At 40.2% G+C, this 18569-nt stretch overlaps 1 protein-coding gene across 1 annotated transcript; it reads right to left on the bottom strand.

The window, feature by feature from the left end:
* Positions 1–5221: 5221 nt before the first annotated feature.
* Positions 5222–14234, bottom strand: RSL24D1 (ribosomal L24 domain containing 1). Its single transcript, XM_050903134.1, has 6 exons — positions 14120–14234; positions 11679–11792; positions 9194–9266; positions 7803–7866; positions 7237–7322; positions 5222–5623 (listed from the first exon to the last, which is right to left on the bottom strand). Exons 1-6 carry the CDS (start codon positions 14198–14200, stop codon positions 5550–5552), a joined length of 492 nt encoding a protein of 163 aa, XP_050759091.1. The 5' UTR covers positions 14201–14234; the 3' UTR covers positions 5222–5549.
* Between the last annotated feature and the right edge of the window lie 4335 nt (positions 14235–18569).

Below are 18569 nucleotides of genomic sequence, written 5' to 3'. Positions count from 1 at the left end.
TTGCATAAACAGAGATACTGTAACCAATGCTAGCTTCAAGACAAGAGAGAATTTCTGACAGCTTTTTATTTTGTCAAGTACTAAGAAATCTCTCAAATTCTCCACTCAGGAATCACTTCAGTCAAAGTGGATTACCAAAGCAATTCTCTTAATCAGCAAGTTTAGTGCACAGTGAAGCCTTACAGAAAACAGCTTACATAACTGTAAACAAGAATTTATTTTCCATTATGCAGAAACCCCTGCCTTGATTCCAGGTGATAAGTTGTGGATGCACAATATTATTGCCTTATAAATAACACATCTATTTCCATTCAGGAGCCAGTTCCCTGGACTGAAACAGTGCCACTAATAAATCACACTGCTTGTAGAGCTAGAGCCGATATCCCTCTTTACTCAGTACATACCTTTACTGCCAAATATGTATAAGATAAAATGTTCTCTGAGTACTTTTTAAAGGTGAAGCAACAGCAGTTTAAGAAACAAGAGTGACTTTACCAAACTAAATATAATATGAAAAACTTAAGCGGGGAAAAAAAACAACCCAACAAACAAAACACAACAAACAACCAAAACCAGCGAAGAATGTCTTCCAACTCAGCTGCCTCCACAAATCCTTATTTCTCCCTCTGTTCCTACCCGGTCTCAAGTAATGCTGCTTGTTCAAAACACTATGGCTATAATCAGGTCAATTAGGTCACAATTAGGAAAAAAAATTTCCTTGTATTTAGCAAACAACACCAAAGACTAATTATTAGTGATACCAATAAAAAAAAAAAGAAGAATCTTAGGCATTTCTCTGCATAAGGCCTTTTAAATTGAGATCTAAAAATAGACAACAAGCAGACAGTTTTATCAGTGGCTGATTTATTTCAGCTTTCTGCTCTCTCTGGTCGCAGTTCAGTGCAACCCATAAATAAGTTAGGCTGGTGAAGGAGATTGAATTTTTGAGGCCAGAACAGTAATTGAGGAATTTAACAGCCTGGAGGTTGAAATACCACCTCCTGGGACATAAGCCTTTGGATCTATTAGCAGCTGTCTATATTGCTTTTCCAGCCATTGACACATATGACCATGTCAACATATTGAACTGATTTATGTTTGTGTCGCAAAGGACAGATCTCGTATGTATTCTGGGCTCCATTGTGCTGTTACTCTAAATATCTCAAGAATATCTCTGACTAAAAAGTCAGATCTTTCAAAACTATGGGAAGGCCCAATTTCCTGTGAAGAAAATCTGCACCAGTTCAGCACAATTTCATTATACAGAAAGCAGTAATTTTCACTTTGTCCACACTGTATTAGTCAGCACTTGCAAAGGAAAGACTGAAAGGGAAGCCTGAGAAGGTTTTTGCTTTTTTTCTTAAAAAAAAAACAAGCAAGCAAACCAAAAAACCCCAACATCACCCACCACTTCATTTTTTCAGTCATTCTCTCAGGATCAAAACTTGACAAGAAAACAAGAGACTCCACACACAACTGAAGCAACAAGCGATGGATTGCAAAACCAACCCATGACCAAAGGCAAAAAAAAGTATCTCCAGGTCTTACTCTGTATAAAAACATGGAAATTACCTCAGCAAAAGCACAGGCCCACAGAGGACACCTGAGCTCTCCGTGGGGCAGAGTGGCTGTTCTGGGGTGGCCTCGAGGGCTTTTTTACCTCAGGAACGCACCCCACCCCGCCCGGCAGCTCACTTGGTGCTGCCCCTGCATCACTGCTCCACCTTTGGCGATAGACACACATTTGATTCACAGCTCAATAAGCAGAAATAAATACTTCTTTCCCCCCCTCCCTAACTTAGCATCCCACAAAACCTAAAGCAAACGTTATTTCTAAGATGGCGCCACTCAGCGCAGGCCACAGGCTTCCCAGGTGTGACAGAAATGGTTCCCCATACACCACCCCTGAGCAGTCAGGTTTTGGATAGTTACGATGACAATCACATACTGAAAAAGAGTGAAACTTGATAAAAGTTCCAAAAGGCATCTCTAGGGACTCAGGGCAGTGCTGTAACCTCACAGGGCCGCAGGCCTGCTCAGGGCTCTGCAGCACGAGGAAGTGAGGCAGTAGCCAAAATGTGTTAGCACGAGGTTAAATTTCTTCTGAAAACAAAGCCAGTGTTTAACTTGAAATCATTGAAGTGATGGATTAAAAAGGAAAAGAGGAAAAATGAGCAAAAGTCACTTCATAAATCACTATTAAAATCCACATTTCCACCTTTTGCACAGTCTGTAAAAAAACATACATCTGGTTTTGTTTTGTAAGAAAAGATGACAGCAACCGAAACTAAAAAGCATTTCTTAAAAATAGAGTATCACATTTGTTCTGATCGAGCCCATCATACTTTTTTTTGAAGAAAGGCTCCCAATGGCATCGAGTACCAACACAAAATGGCAAGAGTTTGTTGGATCTAGTAAACGCCAAGCAAGACAGACTGCATACTGGAATTAAGCACTACCAGTTATTCATAAATAAATCATTTTTCTGATTAAATATTGAATCAAATGGACACATCATGATTTGTCTTGTAACAGACTGTACTCACAGCACCTTGTGCTCCGCTCCTACTAGATCTCAACACAGACAGGATCAGTGATTTGGACTTAATACACTAAAACAGAGATCTCCAATGAATAACGATGCGCTGCTCATAAAATACCATCTCTTTGACTTGCTGTTGGAGGAACTGATGGCAGGTCCTGCCTCCCCAAAGGATTGGGCACTGCTCAGCCCCACAGGCAGGAGGCGGACGAGGGCTCCCCGTTTGCACGCCGCCACACTCTTCCACAAGCCAGCATCTGAGCTAGAGCTGTTCAAGTGGAAAGAAGAATGCGTTTACTTCCTGGTATTTGGCAGTATTTCTCCATGACTACCAGAATACTGCTCAGTTGGACATTTTCTCTCCAAGTCCTGTAAACAAAATCCAAAATCTAAAGGAATTTTCAGTCAGCTTTGGCTTAGTTGAAAATTTTCATCCTAAGCAAGCAAAGAAAATAACAGCTCTTCACCAAAATGTCTTTGAATAAGAACAATTTCTATTAGAAATGGGGTTTGACAGCCAGCCCCCTAAAAGAAAGAAAAAGAAGAACCACCACTCCTCCACAGCTCAGCAGCTCCTCAGGAAGGTCTCTGCATGCAGTGGGTTATGCAGAGATGTGCAGGATGGAGAACCACCAGCCCCATGTTGTTCTTCAGCTGCAGTTGTTCCCCCCTCACCATGTGCTGTCTCAGCAGCATCCTGCTCCAGCTGACACAGACAAGAGAACAGGACACCAAGCAATTAAATTTAAAAAAAAAAAAAAAAAAAAAAAAAAAAAAAATCACAAGGGCACCTTCAGAACAGGTGCTGTAAGCATGTTACTCATGACAAATGTTTAAACTCAACTACCTCCTACGTACTCACAAGGTATACACAGCAGGCTACAAGTCTCTGCTGCTCAGGGAAACAGCACACCTGCACAATGATGGACAACTTCAGTATTAACTTTCAAAGCCCTTGCTTGCAATTATACTATTACACAGGCTGTAATGAGGTACACAGGTTAAGCAACTCATACAACAGGCAGGATGTTCAGGATTTATGGTTGTAGCATACTCCCCAAATGGCTCTTCTCAGCAGCTGCACAACGACTACTTCACTTACAGACCTTCATAGGAAAGGGTTAACAATCCCATAGAGACACTTTTATTGAGCACACAAACAAGCTAAGTATTGCAGTTCATTTAAAGATATGTGGACAGAAAACCTACAGATATTATGTAATATAAATTACTGAATGCTAAATAAACTCATTATGAAGTAAAAGATTGTATGTAAATACTACATAACATCCAATGGAATTCATTGCCTTCCTCTGCTTTGCACAGATTTACTTTACTATTTTTGGAGAAAATTAAAACTTGGTACCCACTGAACATCGTATCTTTAAAACTCAGTAAAAAAAAAAATAATAATCTGTAATAAGATTTTTAGATAAAGTATCCCACTTCAATGATTAAGGACATCAAATACTATGGTAAAACAGGCTACACAAAAAACACATTTCCCGATCTGAAATATTGAGTTAACTTGTATAGTCACACATAAACATACTAAACATTCTGCGAAGGTCTCCCTTCACTATGTCCAAGGATTATACTGTAGCATCTTAGTGATTTCACCCCATTGACATATGTTTTCTGGCCAACTTACCAGATGCTTTTGAGATGTTATTTATATTACAATTTACAGGGGAAATAGTAATATTGTACATCTAAAATACTTATCAGCTATCACCTTATCAGAAAATTTTAAATTACAGCAAAATTTTAATTTCATGAAAATATGAAGGAATTAAATATTTTTATTACTAGAATTCAGTTATTTTTATCTCACTAAAATACATCAAAGTTTTCTAAATATCTAAACATAATTCATAAATCAAGAGACGAAAAACTGAGTACAATGCCTGTTTATTTCACACACTCCCCGTTGCCCCTTTTCATGTGTTCAAATATGACTCTTTTCTGAACTACACCATACACATGTAGGTGGTAGGTATGAGGAAGTTTTCCAGTGCTTGATATAGCACATATTCAAGTTTGGAACAGAACTACAAATCACTATTTCTCAGGATAACTAGCACTGACAAGAAAGTAAATACTATTTTAAATGCCTTTGAAAGGCTTCTCTGATCACCGTGTTGTGGATAAACTGCGGACACTTTAAAAAAGCAGAGTATTTATCTCAGTACTGATGACACACTGAATAAATACCACCACAATATGCAAAATACCTACACTTTAACATGATCTATCAAAACAATCCCGAGTGTTATGTAAAAACAGTCACAAGTGTGATTTTTTGAGCATCTCAATCAGCCTGATTACATGTCAGATTTGAATTTCGGGAGGTCAGGAGGATGGCAGGTCCAACTTCAGACTGGATGCTATCACCGTTACTATTTTCCAAACAGCAGTAAGTCCGACATCAATGTTAGCTTTGCCAGGCTTAGGTGTCAACTGCAATGTAATCCTGGGGAAGCTGACTTAAAAAGGAGATAAAACAAACACCATACGCATTCATAACAAACCAAAAAATTTTCCCACGAGAGTGAAAATAAGTCTGGACTGCACTGGACTGATGAAAAATAATACATCCTGCCCCACCTTGTAACCATTAAGACAGATTTTTATCTGCTTTTACCACTACGAAAGAACGACAGACAAAATAAGAAAAGCTCAGGGCCAACATCTTTTATTCCTTGAATTATCAGGGAAAAGTTATCCAGAAAGAAAGTGTAACTTTCCAACGAGCAGTATCTCAAACAATATGCCTTATTCTCCATCCTGCTGACAAGGTTTTCTCAGACTACATAATTGTAAGTACTGCCCAAACCAGTATCCATCTTATTATTTTTTATAAAACCAAAAATCATTCAAATTGTAAATGACCACTATTCATTAAAATGTATTGTCTTCAACTGTAAGCACAGTTCTGAATGATGTCAGGTGAGGCAGTAAGGAACTGTTAACTGTTGAAGAGATACAAATAGAAAATAAAAGCATTTTAAGAGTCTTCTTCCATAGCCACATCCTCTTGTAGCTTCTGCACCATTTTGTCCTCCAGCTGTTTTGGTGTGCCTTCAAAGCAAAGAAAAAATTAAATTCCAGATGTGTCTCTACAGCCAAATAACTGTTCTTCTTTGAACAATATGTGTGTCTATTCTAGGTGAAACAGCCTAAATATATTGCTTAAAGAGTTGTTTAGGAGTAAACCCATCAAGCTTACAAGTATTTGTTGCTAACCTCCATCACCACCTAAAACTACTGAAGGATTGTTTTAACAGAAAAGCTGATGCTGTTTTTATGCAAAATCTAAAATGCAGTCAAACATATGCTTTCATCTAATATGATGAACTTTGAGATAGCTGGCAATACCTAGCAGAACCTTGCAACGGACTATAAAAATGCATTACTTGTAAGAGACCAATGGCCTTCACCCATTAGTTTTTATATAAAGATTTAAGCCCTCCTGAATGCTGTGTTGGATGGCAATAGTGTTAACTCTCAATAATACTACCAAAAAGGAAAAAAATATCCAGGATTGACATTTGATTCTGCTCTCTTTAAGGCCCAGCAGGAATTGCAAAACACTGAAAAGGTAGCTGTTGTTTGACAAACAGATGTACTACATGTTATTGTGCATCATTCATTTAACATAAGCAAAGCCAAACAAAAGAAATAAACACTCAGGTTTACTCTTTTGAGTACAGATCTTTTTTCTTTTTCTTCCCTCAAAAAACAAGGGACAGATTAAACCAAAGTTTAAATATATCCTGACAAAACCTTGTTTCACATATATACCATCTTAGATCATAGTTACTGCAAACTGGAAGAAAAAAACATAGAACAGACTTGTAGTTAACATCTAGTAATATGTCACACCTACATCTGTGGAGACAAAACCACTGGTAATGTTTATAAAACAATAACTAATGGAAATGTTTTTAACTTCTCTCCATTACTCCATTAACTGTATTTTAAAAAATAAATCATCTTCACAATCCATTTTTATCATCTAACACAAGGTAGTACTTATAATAGTTTAGAAACTAGAAAATTATTTAGGAGAAACAGGTTTTTCCAACTGAAAAACTCGGTTCACTAACAAAGCATATACATTATTATATCTGAACTAGGCACAGATTTTAGTGAAAATTTGTAAAATTACCATGATATTTTAAAAAATGTTAGGCTTACACTGAAGAAACAGTATTTTCACCTAAGTTTCATTATATGCAGTGAACTACAAAAAAAACTACACTCACAATTGGCTAACAAATTCAAAAAGCAGAGTTTAACTACTGGATTTTATATCAATCAGTGGTATAGCCTGCTGAGTTCAAATAATCAATTCAAAGGGAAGACTTAGATAAATGTATTGGTTAAGAAACATGCAGCTTATAGAGTACCGGGTATTGGGTACAGTTTAAAATACTCAGATAAGGAAAAGAAAGGATGAATGCAGGACTAGATAAATAAAAAGGTTTGTTTGATTCAGAACAAAGATACTGCTTACATTTAGTGGCAAGAGCTATTCTCCATATTCAATAGACAAATTAATTGTAAGAAAAATGCATAGGATTATTGATCTGTAGAGTTAGTCATACCAAAAAAAAAAAATAAAATCAATATTCATCACAAAATTGTATACACAAGTTAACCTAAGCAAACCAGGTAAAGCAAGTTCTTACCTGCATGTGGCGCACGAAGAAGGTGGATATTCTGTTTGACTTCTTTGATGTCTTCTGCCTTCTGCAACTCTTTGCTCTTCTTTAATCTGGGGAGGGGGAAAATTAAATTTAATTACCTTCAAAGAGGAGATGAATGTTTTTGTTTTGTTTTAATGCATGACACATCTTTAGCTAAAGGTATGTAAATTGTAAATAGATTATGAGGAAATAAAGGTAAAAAGTATTTGAAAACCAATTCAAGCATATACTGGATACAAAACCAGAAAAAAAGCCAGCACTATATCAACTCTTACCAGAAATTTGTTTAAATCTAAGACTCCACATTACAAACAAGGAAATATAACTATTATCATTGACTGTCCAAACACTACATTTCATTGGACATCCAATAAAGCGTAGTGGTTTGGTAGCGTAGTAGAGCCCACTCAAACTATTTTACCCCATCGTTTGGATAACTGTGTATGTACAAAGCAAATAATCATTTAAAACTTTTGATCATCTGTGGAAAGACTGACTGTCTAATACAGATTTGTGAGAGCTCCCATAATACAAATAGTTCTCCTTACCTGTTCACAATAAATCTAGCTTGGCGTTTTTGCTTTATTTCCTCCACTCTCTTCATTGCATCAACTGAAATAAAGCAGAAGTTGTTTTAAATGTGCTTACATACCTACAGTTGAAAATACATGCTATTTTGCAGAGCAACACTACCAGTATTCCATAATATCTCTATATCAGAGGCAACTCTTACAATATATAGAGGAAGCTATTCCTTCTTCAAAGAGCAGGGTAGGGGAATATTCTGTGTACCAACTATGATGAATTGTATTTTAAAACTTATTTATGCTTCCACTTTTGTGTCTACACATATTTTCTACAATTAACCATCACTACAAAAGACCCTTACTCTACTTGAAATCAGGTGCAAGTTACCACCTTCTCCTTTGTGGCATTCATTCATGACATTAGTAACTCTTCCACTTTATAGCAATTGATTTATTAAACAAACTAAAGTGGAATGAGCAGGAACAAAGAAACAACTGCATCAATAGAAAAGGCTTAAACTGGGAGCCTCTTAAAAAGCTGGAGAACCACTAAGGTTTTTTGAAGATAGTAATTGTCCTGGTTTCGGCTGGGACAGAGTTAACTCTCTTCTTAGTAGCTGGTACAGTGCTGGGTTTTGGATTTAGTGTGAGAATAATGGTGATAACACGCTGATGTTTTAGTTGTTGCTAAGTAGCACTTGTCTTAAGCCAAGGACTGTTCAGTTTCCCATGCTCTGCCAGCAAGCAGGTGTGCAAGAAGCTGGGAGGGAGCACAGCCAGGACAGCTGACCCGAACTAGCCAAAGGGGTATTCCATACCATGGAACGTCATGCCCAGTATATAAACTGGGGGGAGTTGGCCGGAAGGGGCAGATCGTGGCTTAGGCATTGGTCAGCGGGTGGTGAGCAACTGCATTGTGCATCACTTGTCTTTTCTTGGGTGTTACTTCTTTTTTTGTTGTTGTATTCCTTTTCATTACAATTATTATTATTATTAGTTACTAGTGTATTTTATTTTACTTTAGTTATTAAACTGTTCTTATCTCAACCCACGAGTTTTACTTTTTTTTTTTTTCCTTTCCTCCTCCCCACCCCACTGGGAGAGGGGAGGGGGAAGCGGCTGCGTGGTGCTGAGTTGCTGGCTGGGATTAAACCACGACAATAATTCAAAATAGAGGAATGCTGCATTTCATTTTCTAACCAGTTTCTGAAAAAAATAACATCAAGTGAAACTCCGCACCTGTTCACAACTCAAACCTCCTCCACACATAAGAATTTGGTCACGATTCCAGTAATTTCAAACACAATCACTACAAAGTGTCAATACTCTAAGAAGTCTTCTGGAAACACGTTCATGTAGAGTAAAAGTTCACTCCCCATAGTTCATCTTTTGTTTTTTCTAAAATGACTCACCAGTCTTGTTCCACAACTCTCTCTGGTATTTCACTGGTTCATTTCTACGTTTTTCAAATTCAAATGAATTATCCTATATTAAAAAAAGTAAATATAAATTATATACAGAAGCGTATTTAGATCAATACATACTATAGCACTCACTCATATAACTTAATATTTTACATAATTTTTTTTTCCTTTCAGAATCTCAGTTCCTATACTTTAACAACCTTTAGAGATTACTAAACTAGAAGGAAATAGAGTGGAGTGTTTGACCTCAAAGTGTCAGAAGCCACAGTGATTTATCTGAAGAGAACTATTTACCAAAACATCTCCTTCAGCTATTTTCTTTTTAGCGAGACAAAAGGAACAGGGAAGACCAATGTGGAGTAGGAAATACAGAGTAGACTAGACAGGTGGAAGGCAAAATTGAAAACATGTAGAGTCAAAAGCATTTAATGCAGGTCAAATAAGTTCTACTCAACAGCCTATAATTTTGAAAAGGTTCAAAAAAACCCAACAATATTTCATTTTAAGAATATTGAAACAATATAAAGTCATTTGAAATTGTGAAATATTTCGATTGATGACATTGTGGTGTTTGGGGCAGCTGGGGTTTTTTCTTTTTGTTGGTTTTTTTCCAAGAGTTTAAGATGGAAAAACAGTTTCCTGATTTTTTTTTTGCTAGGCATACTTAGCTTTATACCAACTTTCTCTGAGGACTTTTCCCTGCCCAAAGGTTCTTTTTTGTAGTGGGAAAGCAGAGTTATTAGACCAGTTGCTAATCTTCACTTGAGCTAAAGAAAGCTCCAACGAGAGAAACTACACAGAAGAGCAAGAAATGGCACATACACACTCACAAGCCATGTTCCACTGGCAGACAAATGTTAGTTTTCACCATGGGATAGCATCAGGCAAAATATCCAAAATACAAGCTGTAGAGCACACCGTATGCTAACACCTACATGCCATTCTTATTCTTAAAAAAAAATTTAAAAAATTATCTAAAATTCATTTTTAGCCAAGTGTGACACAGCACCACATCATGTTCACTGCAGTTTATCCTAAACTGTGTCAGCTTTTACATATTTATAATATACAGCATGGTTTTGTATCATGAGAACACACCACAAACAGCGAAAAGAGGTCTCATAAGAGTATAGATGTTCAAAGTGCCCTGGTCTTCTAATCTACATGCACAGAGATAAACTACAGCTGCCTCATACTGACCAATGGATCTTTTCAATTCCAAACACGAGGGGACAGAATGACCACCAATCCATTCATTCTGAGTGAGAGAATAAGACCATCCCTCAGAAATACCTTGTGAACAGCCACCTGGCAAGATTATGTCCTTCTTAATTTTTTTGTTGTTTAATTAAAAAAAAACAAACTTGAAACCCAGGAAAAAAAGTAAATATATTTAACCTCTATCCAATGTACCTGTTTAAAGCAGCAAGAACTGTCACCTTCTTACAAACTACAGTACTTCCCATTGTCACAAGCCTATTTACACACTCTCCCCAAAGTTGGCTTATGAAAGAATGGATACCAACCAAACTACAACAAAGCACTACATTTATATATTGTTTTAATTCTTAGCATACATAGATGTATGTCAAAATTGGAGCATACTGTCACCTATTTAGACATTTATAAAGGAATTTTAAATTAAGTTCGTTTCAAAAAGGTAATTCAACTTAGCCAGAAACAACTTGAACGCAAGAAATACAATTACAGAAGATGCTAATTAATCATGACTTCTCAGAGTCGCATTAAAAAATAAAATAAAATCACATTCTTCCCCTTGGAAGATCCACAGCAGGCAGCAAATCACTGTGTCAAGGTACTTATTAAATTGTTTGTATTCTGTCAAAAAACAGGTAAGTCACAGTAATTCTTGAATTATTTAAGGACTGTCCCATCAAATATGAGCGTTTAGTATCTTTACCACTGAAGTAACTTTGTCTTGAAATTGTTTTTAAGATCTCATATGCTGTTTTTGAAACATTCCTATCTATGCAAGGACTTTTCCTATACATTGTATGCTTTAAGGAGACTTCAAAAGGTAACTATCTTATGTGTTTACATAGAGAGACTTCCTGGTGTACCCGGTAACCCAGATTATCTGATGGTGCAGAAATAAAACTACCAAATGTATATGTACAGAGAGTAGGAGATTTATAGATGGAAAAAAAAATGCCTTGGACTCGGGAACCCCCATGTATTACCGACATAGACACCTGATACACTGGCTTCCACACTGAAGCTGAAATGGGAAGTTCCAAGCTATAGTCAAGCTGAATGAATAGCTTGCTCTCAAGAAAACTCTCACAACCTCTTCCAGAATCCCTCTTTTCTCCACTTACTCCATCCCTTGTGCTCATCTAATTAAATGATAACGCATTAAATTAGCTAACCTAACCTGTTTGCAACTGGAAGAGGCTAGACTTCTGCCATTTTAGTGAGCTAATGTAAAGTGTGAACCAGTTCAACTTCTTACCACTGTCAATTCTTTGCCAGCTGCTTTCCGGAATGCTTTGGTCCATCTCATCTTTCTGGGATTTCGCTTCTTTTTAAAGTTTCTGTGGCATTTTGATTTGCAGAATCTAAATATCTTAAAGAAAAGGAGGGGGGGGAAGCTTACAGTCAAATCATGTTATTTCTGCCCCATTGCAAGCATGATATCAAACACTGAATTTTCTCTAACAATACTACTCACTGAAAACGACATTCATCTTTCAAATTTCAATATTTTTAGTTCAAATATAGCTATTAACAAAAAGAATTTCAAGCACTATTCTTGTTTTTTCATTATAAAGTCATTTTCACAGCTGTCAGGGACATGCACAAATACTTAAAATTAAGCTGATTATAAATAAAATATACCGGAGTTGTGAGAATTACCATCTGCAAAAATAGCTATAAAACCAAACCTGTACTATGAATAAACAGTTTTCTATACCTGTCAGCACTTTTTAGATACAGTGCCACCCTGACAACAACAAAAAATCCTCACACCTCTCATATAACATTTTTTAATACAATACACACACACACACAAAAAAAAGGTCTGTCTTCTAGAATGCAGCTTTAAGCCTTAAAGATTACCCTGCAGCAGGAGTCCTAAGCACATTAGTTAAGTCCTGGACTGAATTTACTGAAAGCTGTTAAAGCATATGCCAAAACATTCTAAGTGACCTTCTTAAGGAAGCGCCTTATGTTCATCCAGGTGATGTTTTCAGGCCCATTAAAGATGCATAAAAGAAACTTCACTATCCATACTTGACATTTCCTTTTTATTAGTATTGAAATTATGTAACTAACAACCAAGCTAAAGAACAACCCTCTATCCCAAAGTGTCCCAAATCCAACAGACATTTTCCAGTCAAAAAGAGTATGCAGCAAGATGGCAGTAAGCTGGGGGGACGGACATAATCATATCCCTATTTACAGTTCTTAATCTTCCCTAAATTTGTGCATCACTTTCAACTATCCTGGGCTGTACAGTATCCAGAGCAGAGCTGAAACTTTACTTAAGATACTCAAAATTACATGTGTTATTCATGAGCTTTTGAAAACCCTATTTCTCTTCAACCATGCTCTCCTTCCCATCTAATAGTCACTTCCAAAGAAAATTAACAGAAAATATGAAATCTCTAGTAATCATCTTAAAATAATTTTTTTTACATTCTTCTACCACGTTTTTTCACCTTAACTCAGACAAATCTGCCATTATATTTCGCTCTTTCATACATTACCTGTTCACAACTAACCTGCCATTGTGCTACTTTTTTTTCTTTTTAAAAATGCATACCTTGTGGCCGTTTTCTAGTAAATGGAACTATGACAATCCACATCTATCTCTAAATTCCCAAAAACTGTGACTCAGATGAGTAATATAGTTGAGCCAGTATTTGTTTTGACGTCTGAGCAAGGGAAGGACGCTATTTGCGTAAGCTTCATTTCACATTGGGGTCTCCAATGCCCTATAGGAGTGATAAGGAGTACAGCAGAGACTAGGAAACTATACAGGACGTTTTATGTACAAAATTGTCACCACAATGTAAAGCCCAAAGTGCTATGCACATCCAGTTATGACAGCCTCAATTGGGTAAGTCACATCAGATATCTGAGTCAGTTACAAATTTTAGTAGAGTACCATGACAGAGACATAAACCATTACATTTAGTATACACCGTCTGTAATCTAGACTGCTCAAAGCTTTAGAATCACCTGCTATTAATCTGAAGCGTCCACTTCTCCAAAATCAGAAAATTAAAGGATGAAGATTTTGTATTGCTCTGCGAAGCATATAACTTCTTAGTAAAAACGTAAAACAAATAATTCAGCCCACACTCTTCCTGACAGCCACAACAGTTGCCAGATTACAGTATCACTCCACGTAACGGCTCCCACGTAGCAAATAAATCTCCGCGCTGGATGACGCCACCCAGCACCACCTCATGAACGCCAGCACGGCTGGAGCGCTGGCTCCAAACTGCCGTGGGCAGACTACGGCGGCTCCAGCGCGACGAGGGAAACGCTGCCTGCCGCCCCCGCCGCGGCCCGAGACCGCCACACGCCGAACGAGGCTCAGTAGGCGCGTAACCAGCTGCACCTCGGCCCGGGACAGGGGCACCAGCCCTGGGGGGCGGGGGTCCGTGGGCCTTGGCAAGGTCTGCAACCGAACCGCGTGAGAAGCGGACACCGCGCGTGGGGGAGTGACAGCTTCCCGCCCGCGCAGAGCGGGTACCTTCGGGGCCCTCATGTTCACAAAGGGAAGCCGCCCCCCGGCACAGGCCCGGGCCAGCGCAGGAGAGGCCGAGAGCGCCCCGCCGCTGGGCCAGGCCCCGCCGGGCAGGCTGCGAGGGGGAGCGGGCCCGGGCCCCGGGCGCCGCCGCTGACAGGCGACAGCCGCGCCCTCCCCCCGGCGGGCGGTACCTTGCAGTCGTTGCGCACGAACATGACGCCGTGGCCCGGGTAGATGGGCCCCGAGCAGAAGTAGCACTTCTCGATCCGCATCGCCGGGCCCGCGCCGCGCCGCGCCGCTCCGCAGGCCCCGCCGGAAGGGCGCGCTCAGCTGACCGGAAGCGGCAAGGCGCCGCCCGAGAGAGCGGCCACGGCGCCCTCTGCCGGCCGCGGAGCGCCAAAGCGCCGCGGGAGCAGGCGCAGGCGGCAGGCGCTCACCGGCGGGGCCGCCCCCCGCCGCCCCCGCCCCCCGCCGCCCCGCGCCCCTCAGAGGCCTCCCGCAGCGGGCAGCGCGCTCCCTTTGCCGCGTTTCACTGCGGTCGCTGGACACAGCCGCGTCTGCAACGGAGCCCCTGCTAATCAGGAGCTCTAACAGCCCCGACACAGGCACCTGCCTGGAAACAGGCAAGTGCTCGCTCTGGCTTTCTGGCCGAGCCAGCCCGACAGGAGTTACCGGGGGTGACGGCGCGCCAGCCAGCCGTTAGGCAGGCAGTGACAACCGCGAACTGCTTCCTTGGCAGGCGCAGGCACAACCCGGCGCAGAGCCGCCGGATCATTTCACGTCGTGTCGCTATTGAGCCAGCAGCATACTGGGTGTTGGCAACCTCACTCTGCCGGTGGGAGCTTGGTGGTGCGGCAGGAGAGCCAGCGGCCAGCCGAGCCCCACGGCCCCTAACAGCTCACGTTGCACCAAGAGGTACAACACACCAGTGCCGTACCTCTTCATGTATCTCTAGTCGCTGAAAAAAAAGCACTTCCAATTGTATCAGGGGCCGTGGAAGCCTCTCCTCACACCCACAGTGAACAGCCTTGCAACAGGAGAGCAGTAATGCTCCTCTGTCACACACTAAAGGCATCTGAGCGACCTGCCCTGTGAAGAAGCCAGCAACCCGAAATAACGTGATACCCCCGAGAGTGCTGTAAATTGGATTACATAAAGCCTACCTGAAAAACAAAGGGTTCCTTTTGCTGAGCATGGTTGAAGAGACCAGGTATAGCTACTCTTTCTGATGCAGTCTCTGCTAGACTGAATGAGAAGTAGGAAAGACAGCTCCTGTTGGACATAAACCCCTTTACGGCACAACACAACACTGACCCTTCACCTCACCGAAACGAGCACATTCCAGACCACATTCCCTCCCAAGGATTCTGGAAGAATGTGTAATTTTTTAATTCCAGGATTTTGGTTTGGTTTTAACCCTGAGTAGTAGAGTAGCATAAGCTTTTCAAATTCGTCTTCATTTCTTTGGCAGGCTTTAACCGTTGTGAAATACAAGGAGGACCATGAGACTTATGTCTTAGCAAGATCTCTTAATAAAAATAAAACAGATCAGTCATATATAAAATGTGGAAGAGATTATTGCTCCAAAAATGAGAAACTGGGGCACAAGGCCACCACATGAACAATGCCGAGACTGTAGTTTGCGTGGAAGTTCTCATTGCTGTGCTTGAAGCTGTAAGAAAGCTCCATTTTTTGACTGACTGGAGCCACAATTTCTAATTATTATGCAAACAGGTTACTGGGGGGAAAGGGTGAGAAGATTATCTACAAAAGCAGTAATAGCCAAAAAACACAAACACGCTACGTTCACTCACCGGATACACACATCAGCCACGTGCATGTTAACTGCAATCCATTATATCAAGAGCATGGTCTGTCCTTTAATTTCACCAGAGAGAATCCTGTTGAAAGCTGAGAGATACTCATGCTCATGGAAAATATTTAAAAAACCAAAAAAACCAACCCATACACAGAAATTAAGTTGGGATGAACTATTAGACAATACCGCATCTTCAAAAGTAAGCTGACTTTTCTTTCCCAAATGACTCTCTACTTCCCTGAAACATACATTCATATCTTAGTATGGAAATTAAATACAAATTAAAAGATTTTGTGATCAGCTTCTGTTTGATCCCCTCTGGCTTCTCATTATAAATGCAAAATTTTGTTCTAAGTGTGAAAAATGAAGGAAGCTGAAATCACTCAGTATTAACGTAAGGATAGAGACAGTAACCCAAGGAAAGGGGATCGGACAGATTTTTAAATCTACAGTTGATATACTCTAGAGTTCAGGCAAATCACTTTCTGCTCCATTTCCATATTTGTAAGATCCAAGTCTTCTACAGGGGAATTAATTTTTAAAGCAAAATTTGAAGTACTGTCTAAAACCGATGGCTCTGCACACATTACTCTAAGGAACCTATTACTCCTTCTGTTTCCCATCCTACAGAGTTACCTGTTTATTGTGAAAGGACCTAAATGCTAGGCCCTGTACCTTCCTAAATTGTTTGGAACTGGAGAGGGTCTTCTCTCTGTTCTTCAATCTTAGGATGCCGTCCCAGCTCAGAGTCTGAAGTCTTCCTCACCATGTAAGGCTTTACCACCACAATTCCTGCTTCTCCACTTAAAAGAAATTAACTGAGTATTTGGTGAAAAATCCATATGTTGAATTGCATGTGCCTTTAGGGCAGTTTTTGCTTTCTGGTTTCTAGAACAACAAAAAAGGCAGTCAGCTCGGGGCTATATTAAGAAAGATGGAAGGAAGAAAAAAAATTGCTTTAGCACAGTAGAGTCACTAACCTTATCAGCACAGAACTTGTTTCCAATCTTTTTGAAAATCAGACCTCAGCCACATCCTACTGCAGAAGACACAGGCTAGAGCGTATGACTGGTGACTAGTACTCACCCCCAGCCCTAAGGAACAACAGCTCCGTAGCGACTCAGAGACAGAGAGCAAGATAGGACTGTACAGGATATTAGTTAGTCTCATGCTGCAGGCCAGAGGGAAGGCTCTGTGGCTGTGACAGAAGACAGCAACCCAGCTGATAAGAGGAAGTAGTAGAGACACATACACAAAGCAATTTTATGAGGGAAGCTATGAAGACACCAAGTTTACAGCTAGAGGCAAAACCAAATAGTAAACAAGTTTGCCTAGGTCTAGGGCTGCTGTGCTTTGGCATAAGCAATTGCAATCCTTCTTTTTCAGGTTGATTACTTTGAGTTTCCCACCCATGTGACTTTTTTTCCCCATGGGCTGTATTTATTTCACTGGAGACAGCTTTTTCCTGGCAGAGTACTGTATTGTGAAGTCTTTGGTGGCTTCTACAATTTAAACACTGTGGATTACAGACTGTCACCAACGCCTCCAGCAGACAGATGGGATGTGAGAGCACAGTGATACTACAAGCATTTACAATTGGATTCCCCCCCCGCCCTTTTTTCATATCAAGGCACTAATCTCCTCTTCAAGTACAAGCCATTATGTTGTGGATTTGAAATGTTTATTCCTGATCTAAAAGGCAATACAGATTGAAGGTTGCTGGAGCCAGAATCCAGATTAATTATAAAAAAAGAATATGTACTACTTCTCCGTTAACAGTTATTCAGAGACAGAATTAGGTATCCAGCTGAAAAACAGCCTCACTGGAAGAGATTTTGCAGCAAACTGAGTGGCTCATTTGTTTGATTTTTGACACAGATTACCACAACAAGAATTGTTTCACCAAACATCTCAACTCAATACCTTAAACTCATAGCAAAGCTCTGGTCTGCAAATATTTACGTACTTGTTCAAGTTTCCTAACAGAAGAACTGTCATATACAATTCATATAAACTGTCATATAGAGTCATATAAGAGAACTGACAACTGTCAGGCATGTGCACTTCTAGGATCAGGTTCACAGAGCATATAATCATGTCAGTTGGAAGACACTTCTGGAGGTAATCTAGACCCAAGTCCTGCTCAAAGCAGGACAAATTAACACCAGGTGGCTCAGGGCCCCATCCAGTTGAGTTTTTAGTGTCTTCACGGATGGAGACTCCATAACCGTCCTCAGCTCCTGTTCCAATTTCTGACTACTTGTATGGTGACAATTTTTTCCTAATGTCTAATCAGAATTTCCTATACACCAGCTTTTCTCTGTTGCCTCTTTCCTGTCCCTGTGCCCTCTGAGATGGGTCTGGCTCCATCTTCTGTATACCCTCCCATTAGATAGTTCAAGACAGCAGAAAGGTCTCCTCCCTTAGTTTTCTCTTCCTAAAGCTAAGCAAACCCAGTTCTCTCTCCTCCTACCCCTTGTGCTCCAGCCCTCTGACCTTGGTGGCATCTGCTTGACTCACTCCAGTGTGTCAAGGTCCTTCTTCTACTGGGGTGTCCAAAACAGGACACAGAACTCCAGGTGCAGTCTTATAATTACCAAATATGAGGGAAGACTTACTTCCTCAACCTGCTGGCTTCATTTTACTAATGCAGCCCCAGCTGCAGCTGGCCGCCTTTGCCACAAGGGCACACTTCTGGCTCCTGGTCAACCTGCTTTTGAACAGGATGCCCACCCCCTTTGCTGCAAAACGTTTTTTTCAGCCAGTACTACTGCATGGGGTTATTCCAACCCAGACAGAATACCCATTCACACTTGCCCTTG

This window comes from Gymnogyps californianus, chromosome 11 (assembly GCF_018139145.2).
Source record: "Gymnogyps californianus isolate 813 chromosome 11, ASM1813914v2, whole genome shotgun sequence".
NCBI classification, from domain to species: Eukaryota; Metazoa; Chordata; class Aves; order Accipitriformes; family Cathartidae; genus Gymnogyps; species Gymnogyps californianus.
Note: the sequence above shows the minus strand (reverse complement) of the source record. Positions and strands in the feature narration are given on the sequence as shown.

Coding starts and splice junctions, on each gene's coding strand:
- RSL24D1 (XM_050903134.1), bottom strand. CDS start 14,200: ATGCGGATCGAGAAGTGCTACTTCTGCTCGGGGCCCATCTACCCGGGC. Junction 11,793..14,119: donor TCGTGCGCAACGACTGCAAG/GTACCGCCCGCC, acceptor CTTTTCTTTAAG/ATATTTAGATTCTGCAAATC. Junction 7,323..7,802: donor GCTAGATTTATTGTGAACAG/GTAAGGAGAACT, acceptor CCCCCTCCCCAG/ATTAAAGAAGAGCAAAGAGT.